This window comes from Prenolepis imparis, unplaced genomic scaffold, assembly GCF_030444845.1.
Source record: "Prenolepis imparis isolate NDT839.2.m4 unplaced genomic scaffold, iyPreImpa1.0 SCAF_14, whole genome shotgun sequence".
Lineage (NCBI taxonomy): Eukaryota > Metazoa > Arthropoda > Insecta > Hymenoptera > Formicidae > Prenolepis > Prenolepis imparis.
The window spans coordinates 8,187,873-8,198,586 of NW_028141172.1; the positions used below are offsets into that span (position 1 = coordinate 8,187,873).

General features: G+C 32.6%; 1 protein-coding gene across 1 annotated transcript; it reads left to right on the plus strand.

Moving 5' to 3' along the window:
• The first annotated feature begins 2,085 nt into the window (after positions 1 to 2,085).
• Positions 2,086 to 9,945, plus strand: LOC145945218 (uncharacterized). Its single transcript, XM_083054081.1, has 4 exons — positions 2,086 to 2,183; positions 6,269 to 6,502; positions 6,815 to 7,201; positions 7,666 to 9,945. The coding sequence occupies exons 2-4, from the start codon at positions 6,272 to 6,274 to the stop codon at positions 8,245 to 8,247; spliced, it is 1,200 nt and encodes a 399-aa protein (XP_082910207.1). The 5' UTR covers positions 2,086 to 2,183; positions 6,269 to 6,271; the 3' UTR covers positions 8,248 to 9,945.
• Positions 9,946 to 10,714: the final 769 nt, after the last annotated feature.

Consider the following 10,714-nt stretch of genomic DNA (forward strand, 5'->3'; position numbering starts at 1 on the left):
TGTATACACATGTCATGCAATGAACATAAATCGAGTAGAAGAATAGAGATGTGCCATAACCTTTTAGTAGCAATACTCATATATATATGTATACAATTCTTCGTACGTAAAAATTTCAATCGACTGAAATTCATGTTACGTGTTAAGATTATGGTTATTTCTGATCTTACGGAATTATTTAGATAAAAGCTAGTTTTTGATTGGTTCTCGAGCTTCTGCTTACGTCTTATGCTTACGGTTACGGAAATTCGTGTGCGATGGCCTTTATGGGCTTCTGCACACAGGACGCGTTGACGCGTTACGCGTGGTGAGAAGGCGACGCGTTGGCCAATAAAAGTTGGATCGAATCCAACTTTGACGCGCGGCGGAAATCTGATTGGCTATCGCGTCGCCTTCTCACCACGAGTAACGCGTCAACGCGTCCTGTGTGCAGAAGCCCATAGCTCAATGGGATAAAAAGCACGTGAAAATTCAAACTTTTCATTTTTTACATTTTTTAGAAAAAGTGAAAGTTGAAGAAATGAAAAAATTGCTTACATATTTATTATATTATGTATGGACAATTCTTTTTTTTATCTAATTATATATGAAAATTTTTTCTTATTTTTTCTGATTCTATTTTTTCTAAAAAAACAATGTAAAAAATTTTTTTCAATTATTCTTATTTTTCTTTCTATATATAATTTATTTACTATACGCTATGCGCTATTTATTTTGTATTTAAATTTTAATTATGAGAATTATATAAAGCTTGCAAAAGACTCTGGTGGTACTTTATAATAAATAATACTAATTTTAAGATAATATATGTATATAATTTAATTAAAAATATTATATATTCATATTCGTTTCTCTATATTTGCCTCGAAAATTACATAAAGTTCTATCCTCCTCCCCTCTCTCCCTAAAATACAGAAATTTAATTCTTTGACCAAGAAAGAACCCCTTCCCTCATCGGGCGAACGTTTGAAACCATCGATATATATATCGATGTTTGAAACAAATATCGACTGTTCCAGTCGTTGACCTGTTTTTCGGGTCTGATAGTTTGTTCGATCTCCCCCGCTGCCCCTCTCTTCACACAAATCATATATCTTAAAATATTTGATTTCGAGAAATACTTTTACGTCTTTTCATTGATTCATCCCTGCGAGAGTTTGCATACGAGAGTATATATACGAGAGTATGTACGTAACAATGTGTGTGTGTGTGTGTGTGTGTGTGCGCGCGCGCGTGTACACACACACACACACACACACACACATATATATATATATATCCTATATATATCTAACTTTTTAAAAATATTTTTTAATAAAAGCTTATCTTTGATTTTTGCGATGACCTTTTCATTGCAATATAATTATTAATTCTATTCAAGTAATTAATCGATATAATCGATCTATATATAATCTATATAAATACTATATCAATTAATTATAGCATATAGTACAATATAGTACAGTATATAGATAGTATATATAATATAGCAATCTATATATAGGATGTACAGAAAAGGTGGTACCAAATTTTAGTGTAATTAGAAAAATTTTAGGAGTACATATAAAATATATATAAAAAGTCTTAATAAGTAGTTATAATAACTTCAAAAATTATTTATTACCGAGTTATTATATAAAGTATTTTCTATTATTAAATAAATTTAATCTACAGATCTACTGCATTGCCATTTGCTCGATCTGTCATAAATGAAATAAATGTTTGTCATTTTAGAATTTGTGTAAAAAATTAGCCATCTCTCACACAACACAAAACCAGACACTGTCATTTGAAAACAATATGATAATCGAGGATTAACTATCCGCGAGCGTTCGTTTTGGATTGTGTTTTTATGAGTACTACATACTCCTAAAATTTGGTACCACCTTTTTTGTACACCCTGTATAAAGTAGTCTCGCTTTGTCTCACTTTTTACCTCTCACTTACCGCATGGTAGCACGCAATATGCTTGTAAGTAGGAAAGAGAATGAGATTTTAGTGCGAATCGCTGTGCGTATCTCTGAGAGTGGCGCACGAGTAGCAGCACTTTCTTCGATCGCATATTGTTCTTCGATGTCTCGGCGCGAAGAAGTGCGAGCGATTTGGCGTGCGTTACCACAACAAGCACCAGCTGATATCTCTGTTGTCATCGGAAAACGAAATCAATTTGAATATTTCACGAAGTAAGTGTATGATATTCTTCTTCTTCTTCTTCTTCCTCTTGAATTAAGCTTAAACCTGTTTTTTATATTCTTAAAATTAAAAATTTTAATAAAGCATAGATATAAATATATATTTATATCTATACTTTATTTTATATATAAATACATATCGCGAAAGTATACGCGCTATATGCTAATTAATAAGCGATAAAAAAAAATTACAAAAAGTCTGCACTTTTTATAAAAGTCTAATCTCTGTTTTACAAAAAGTCTAGACTTTTTATAAAACACCTATAAGAATTTTGCAGGCTATATCATATATTAATAAAATATAATTAGTTTCATATATACAATAGATTAAGCAATCAATTCCTAGAGCAAAGCTAACTAGATGACAACAAAATTATATGACACAGCCTTTTTGAATATACAATAGTCTCTCCTCTCTTTTCCTCTAAAGCAACAATAATCAATTTATTTATTAAAATGACATTTTAAAGTAATCAGCATTGATTAAAATAAGAAGAAATATATTCAAAGATATTTCTTAATCTGTTTCTCTGTCAACTTCTGGTTTCTATAGAAAATCTATTTAAATACTTGATTTAAGTATATACGTTATTGTTTAATCGATATATAAATCCATATTCATATCTTTATGTATATATAAGTTCCTCATATAACATATTTGGTCAATAATAAAATAAGGAGAAAGAGAAAGAATTCACTGAGCGAATATCAGATAAATATCAGATTTTTTCGTTGAACGCGATGATTGATGAAGCACGAGAGTGTAGCAGAATGAAATTTAGAATCTGCATTAGCATACAATTGTGAACAATGCAATTTCGCCACGAGCAATATCAGAAGATCTCCTGTAATTTGAGTCTTCTGCATAAATTCTGTAAAAAAGATGAGTGCAATGCTTTGTGTCTGTGTTATTGCGACAGTTTTATTCATTAGCCAACTAGAAATCAGGAAACATTACATATTCTTAATTCAATATTTAATATTTTTATGTTATATGTTGACTTTCATAGACTTTTTAATTAGTGTAACTTAATTCTATTATGTGAATTTTATTAATTGAACAGTAGATTTATAAACAGTATATACAAATATTTTTATTAATAAATCTTATATATATATATATATAATATATATATATATATATATATAATTTGGAAGATAGATTTTTTATCTTGTTTTTTTTTGTTTTAAAAAAATTAATTGCGCTAGGAATAATATGTTATCATATTTATATAGATTGATATCACTTCGGCATATTGCAATTATTCTTAATGAGCCATCCGAAAAGATCATACTTCCTAGTTTCACACAATCCAATTGTCGTTTGTGATAGGCAGACTGGAGACGCTTTCATGCTCTGTTTCGGCGACTTGAGTTCACCGAGTTTCTACAGGATATGCCTTGAGAGATACTTTAATGGTGGGAGAGAGATAGGCGAACGCGTAAATCTCATATTCTTTGCTTATATCTTGCTTAAAATATTAAGTTTTATTACATGCTGTTAATTAAACTTTGCTTCAATTAATATGCATATGCGCGTTCTTGTCTTTATTTCTTTTTTTCTTTCATTGCATATCAATAGAGATCCCTTCCCTGAATTTAACTCATTGCTTACTGATAATTGTTCTAGAAAACATAAAATATAACTGTTATATAACAAAAGAACTTGATATATATATATATATATATATATATATATATATACACAATATACAGGGTGTCCCGTAAAGATCGGATCAACGCTTAAGGGTAGGTTCTTAGGATCATTTGGAGACGATTTTTCCTTAGCGAAAATGTCGAGGCACCAATAATTTTCGAGTTATAAGCGATTAAAAATAAAGGGTTTTTTCGCAAACTAAGCCTTGTGGAAATAAAATATTAACAAAACCACATTCTTCAATTAATTTCAAGTAGAGTTTACTTTAATAGAATTTTTATTTAAGATTTAGTTACAGATATATGATGGTAAAAATTAAGAACATGCAAAAAATGATGGCCTCCCTCAACATTTTCGTTGAGGAAAAATCGTCTCCAAATGATCCCAGGAATCTATTCTTAAGCGTTGATCCGATCTTTACGGGACACCCTCTGTGTGTGTGTGTGTGTGTGTGTGTGTGTGTGTGTGTGTGTGTGTGTGTGTGTGTGTGTGTGTGTGTGGATCGCAACTAAAAATTTCTAAATATTGCCGTATATGTGTGTAAAGTTTGATCAAAATCAAAATTTTCGGATTTGCGAAGTTCCCTTGTTTGTCGTTACTGACAATGAGATCCTATAACACTGGGTCAACAAAAAAACAACTTTTGTTTAGTTGTCAAGGATGTTTAAACGAATTTAAGGTATTTTGGGGATGCTGAATCCAAAAATGCCAACAGTTTTGCCGAATTGGCTCTAGTTTTTGAGATAATGGATACTCAAATTATGATTTTATCCCAAACGACCTATAGCTGTTGACATATGCAGCAAGGTTTGGTTTGTTTTCTTAGGGTGCTGTCTCATGGCAGTCGGAATTTCGGAAAACGGAATCTCGGAAAAGTACTAGAATAAGGATCATCCAATCAGAATTATTTGGCCGGGATTGAATTTTTATCTCTATACATATAAGAAGAATTTTATTGTTAATAAATAATTGTTCGGTAAGTATTTATTAATATATAAATATTCAATGCAATATTTAATCAAAATATTTTATCGCATAAATAGTTATTGTATTGTCAAGATTAAAAGTTGCGTGCTTGTCGGTCCGGATTTTTTGTGGTTGGGTTCCCCATGGACTAATATTTCCGCAATTAGTAAAAATTGAAAAATTTATTTTGATAATTTTCCGACAGAAAATATAATTAGTGCAATAGAAGAATATATAAAACAGTGAAATTTGCATGTATTGTTTATTATAACAAAAGATAATAAAGAAATTTTCTAAATTGAAAGACGATTTGAGGTTAGAATAGCATTCCGTTTTCCGTAAAAATCACTCCATGGGGAGCGAGGCTATCGAAAAATCGGATTGATCCCCACTCTAGTACTTTTCCGAGATTCCGTTTTCCGAAATTCCGACTGCCATGGGACAGCACCCTTATTCTTTAACATTTTTTTATCTTCAATATGATCCTAATGAGAGGAGAGAGACTCACATAAAAGAAAATCGTACAAACAACATTTTTCTATACATTAATTGTCATTATCTGAATCAGCTTACTTTATTTTTGTTATTTTATTGAATACAATGCCATTAGGTATTTCATATACAATATACTTTTGTATAATTTGAGGCAGTTTCCATATGATTTGGGGATATGCTACGCCTGACCATTACATTTTTTGAATTTTTTATGTTTTTCATGGGGCACCTATTATCTCAAAAATTAGAGCCAATCTAGAAATACTAATGCCATATAATATATTTCGAATCAGCGACACAAAGTTATACTAAAATCTAATATAATTGGTAATAAAATCAGTGTTGACTAGTGTACTTTATTCGTACTTTATTAGTACTTTATTAGTACTTGCGTATAGTAGTGACTTGCGGTTCACATTGTTATTGGGTGTGATTTGGCACGAGACACTTAATACGAGTTTCTTGATTCAATAAATTTTCATTTTTATGCTGTATACAAGGTGTCCCAGAATGTGGTACTATTATAATATTAGTGGTACTATTATAATATTAACACCTGTTAATGACAGATTCCTGGAATGATTTAGAGACGATTTTTCTTCAGCGAAAATGTCGAGGGAAGCCATTATTTTTTGCATGTTCCCAATTTTTGCCATCATGTATCTTTGTAACGAAGCTTTAAATTAAAATTCTATTAAAGTAAACTCTAGTTAAAATTAATTGAAAAATGTGATTTTGTTAATATTTTATTTCCACAAAGCTTAGTTTGCGAAAAACCTTTTATTTTCAATCGCTTATAATTAGAAAATTATTGGTGCCTCGACATTTTTGAGAAAAAATTGTCTCCAAATCATTCCAGGAATTTGCCATTAACAGGTGTACCACTAATTCTGGGACACTCTGCATAATAATATAATAAAGAATAATATAATAAAGAATTATAATGCTTATATTATAGGTGATGCAGTTCAGACAGTTAACAATTTGGTCATTTATGCTCTTGACTGGTTTTGTGTATGCTGATATTAGCAATTGGAATGCATGTAGTGGACGATTGGAGCGCGCTCTGGATGCACTTCACAGAGATTCTACCAGAAGAAACAAATTGGACGAAGAGAAGACTGGAATACTGTATCAGCGGGAACTACGTTCTGTTCCTCTGGAAATGTCCGTTTCACGTGTAACTATAAAGGTAATATTCACTCTATACTCCGTTCAACGAGAGAACATGCATCGGATCGGACAAAAATTCGTCCGTTTCGGGCAGGTTTTTACACATAGTTTTCCCTTTCACTGCTTTTTTAACTTGTCAGTACCTGCAAAGAATGAACCTTCGAAGCATTGGCCGGTATTTCTCCTTATTTTGCCCGTCTCTGCGCAGACCGATGAATGGTTCTCTCATTAAACGGAATATAAAGAAATTACGAAAAAAATCTGTGTTATAAAAAAGAATTGAGCAAATAATAGTAAGCGAATTATGCATGTAATTAGGATTATTTTGCAGCTCCTGGAGAACACAAAAAAGTCCGCAGGCCTATGGGCGCGAGTTGAACAATGTGTATACGAGCCTGATAACAATTCTCTGAAGACACGCGTTGTATTTAATGATCTGTCAGTGTCCGCGATAGTATCTCTAATGCCGCGAAATTATCATGTTCCGATTTCCGCTGAATCCTGCAGAATGACATTACGATTGAGACGAGCGGGAATTGACTTCCTCACGAGTCCGATCGCGCGTGGACACGGTCAAATGCGTATACGTACAGAGTCCAGTTTCTTGGAACCTAAATTCGCCTCGATCTATGCATATGGCTGTCATCCTACGCGCCTCAACAAACAAATTAAACGACAAGATAAATGGCCATCATATAATCATTTAGGCAGCGACAAGGTAAACTACTTACTTTTATGTAACAATATTTTTAAAAAATTAATTTTTTAAGAAATTAATAATATAATAACGTTTATTTGATTCTCTTGGGGTTACAAAGGCGCTTTTTTGCAAAGAGTGTACACGAATCTTTTATAATATCTCTTTAACTTCTTTTGACCTGGCTATAAACGATTTTACAACTATATATCTCTTTTTTCCTCCTTTCCCATCTCCCCCTTCTTCCTCCTCCTCATTCTCCTTTTTTCTCCTTAACTAGCTTTCTCCTCCTTCTTTTTCTAAAAAACTCTTATGAGACATATACATATATGGAATGTTTAGGAACTGTGTTTGGTGTTTGGACCTGGGACCTTTCGCTTAGCAATCCGCGACTTTCCACACGAGGCCACATGTCACCCCATATTTTGATTTATAAATTAAAATGAATAACCCTTTTTGTAATGTATCTTTTTTACTTGTTATAGGTAACACCGCTACCGTTGTCTATAAATGAGAAATATGATGCGGCGGAACCGAGAAAATTAGCGAGAATTACTGAAGAAACGGACGTTGTTATACCCAATGAGAGTCGACATCCGCGTTACTCGCAGACAAATTTCGGCGTGTGGAAGAAGAATTCTTGGATTACTAAATCACCATTACGTCAAAGACGTTCGATGACTCGACATCCGACCACCGCGATAATTATGACACCGCAAGACCTCACAGAGACCATCGGGAATGAACGCGAAGAACAAATGGAAAACTTCACAAAATCTCTTAATTTAACCAACAGCGTTGAAAACAAAGATCTATCGCAAAATATATCTCGCGAGGTAAGGGAATTGGTAATAGATGACAAAGATTTCGATAATGTATTCGATTCTATCGATTCAGAAGATCCAAACAGGAATTGGCAATCGAAGGAATATATTACGAGAGAAATGGAAGATGTATTTTTGCAAGGTGCTAGTCAAGTATTGACTAGATACATCGAATATCAATTGCATCCGGCGATCAAAGAGACATTGATGCTGTCTATGGGTTACACTATCAGTTATGGGTAGATATACAGATAAAAAAGAATAGACTATTCTAACGCAATTGTAATTGTGTATATTTTTTATATAATTTTATATTAAAAATTAATATAAAAAATATTAAAATATGAAAATATTATAACTACATCGCTTTTTACTCTTTCATCATTGCAAAAATTATTTAAGATTACTTTGTCAATTACTTTGTCCGGGCAAAATCCTGGATAATTACAAATGGAACATCATAGTAACTCTACCAAAAAAGAAAGGTGCAGATAGATGCGAAAATTTTAGAACCATTAGTTTAACTTCCCACGCGTCAAAAATACTAACTAGGATCATACAAAAAAGGATGGAGAAAAGAGCAGAAGTATTAGGAAAAGACCAATTCGGGTTCAGACAAAACAGGGGAACGCGCGAGGCTATTCTAGCTCTGCGCGTAACAATAAAAAAAACAATAGAGAAAAAAAAGAAGGTCTACTTAGGCTTCGTGGATCTGGAAAAAGTTTTCGACAACGTAAAGTGGGAGAAAATGTTCGAAATACTCAAAAATGTAGGGATAAAATGTAGGGATAGGATAGTAATACATAATTTGTACAAAGCCAAACGGCGATTTATAGAAATTGAGCAGGAACGTAGAGAAGTGAATATTAGGAAGGGAGTAAGACAAGGATGCACGTTATCTCCGCTAATTTTCAACTCGTATATAGAAGAGGCGATCGGTAATATTAAGGAGCAGATTTCGGAATTAACACGCAGGGACAAAAGATAATCATAAGGGGGCATAAGATGCTCAGATTCGCGGATGATATAGCAGATGATTAACATCTAGGAAAGAGGAATTGGAAGTGGCATTGAACGAAATGGAAACGGTCCTGACAGAGGAGTATGAAGAAAATCAATAAAAAGAAAACCAAAATTCTGATATGTAAGGGGCGCGAAAATAGGGCTAAAACTAAGATACATAGGGACATAAAACAAAGATTAGCACAGGGCCGAGCCGCATTCAACAGGAAGAAAGCAATGCTATGCTCCGGAGCGTTAAACTTGGAAACTCGTAAAAGACTTTTGAAGACATATATGTGGAGTACGGCATTGTACGGTTGCAAAACGTGAACTGTGGCGGAAGCAGATAGGAAAAAATTGGAAGCATTCGAAATGTGGTGTTACAGACGCATGATGAAGATATCATGGATAGATAGGATTAGCAATAGAGAAGTATTAGAAAGAGTGAAGGAGGGAAGGAATATATGGAATATGCGGTAAGGAATAGGAGAGATAGGATGGTAGAACACTTGCTGAGACACAAAGGATTAGTTCGTGACATATTAGAAGCGGAGATAAGAATAAAAAGAGGCAGGAGAAAGCCCAGACTAGATTACTGCTCACAAATAGTCAGAGACATGGGGTGCTCCACCTTTAGAGAGATGCATGCGTTGGCTCAGGATAGGAAAGGATGGAGATACGCGTCCAACCAGTCTTCAGACTGAGAACTCTATGATGATGATGACTTTGTCAATATGCTTAAAAGCTCTTCAAATTGTGCAATTTGTATAACTCTGCATTTTTATTAATTACAATATTCTTATTTACTTCATTTTATAATTTTATATAATAATCTTCTCTCTTTCTCTCTCTCTCTTTCTCTCATTGCTTAAATTTTTTTAAATATAAATCATTCTAATTGCAAACTATTTTTATCCGTTATGTACAAAATTTGTAAAAATATTTGATTTATTTGTAATTATATGTATACTTCCTAACAAAGTTATTATAGATATTATATACTATTAATATGAGATGTATGTATGTGTATGTGCTAAATGTACAAAATTAAATATACTCTGCATAAAAATGCTTAATATATTTTTGTTATAATTCTTTCATAATTTATAGAAATTAAGATTAGATATATTAAAAAAGTATCAAACAGTTATAAAAGCTAGTGAACAAACGACATATGTGCGCACGCATATATGTATATATGTATATAGTGTTTATTTTAAAAGTTTTTACCCTGTTTATTTTGTAAATAACTAATTTTTGCGAAAAATACCAAAAGAGGTCAAAGGACCCCGCACGGTTCTTATGGATTTGGGGTCGCGATCAAATTGGCTGAATTTTTTATATGATGTAGGTTTTGATTCCCTGAACAAAAGTTCCAATAGCCACCAGGCCAAAAAATCAAAAGTTTTGAGTTACAGCGGCTCAAATGTCCAAAATTGACCTCCATCGTCAGCCGGTATGACAATCGTTGCCCGATTCTCACGACGTGGACGTGATGATAGGCACTTGAGATTTAAATGTTGAAGAAATGTAAATGTTGAATTAGTGTTTGGGGAAGTTTATAAGATTTTTTAAAAATGTGAAATAACCACCGACAATATCGTTTAATTAATCACTAACATGTAATTATTGATAACTATATTAGAAGGACAGTATGTTTCATCTCTTTGAGAATCTTTTTTCACATTTTTTGAAATACATTAAATCT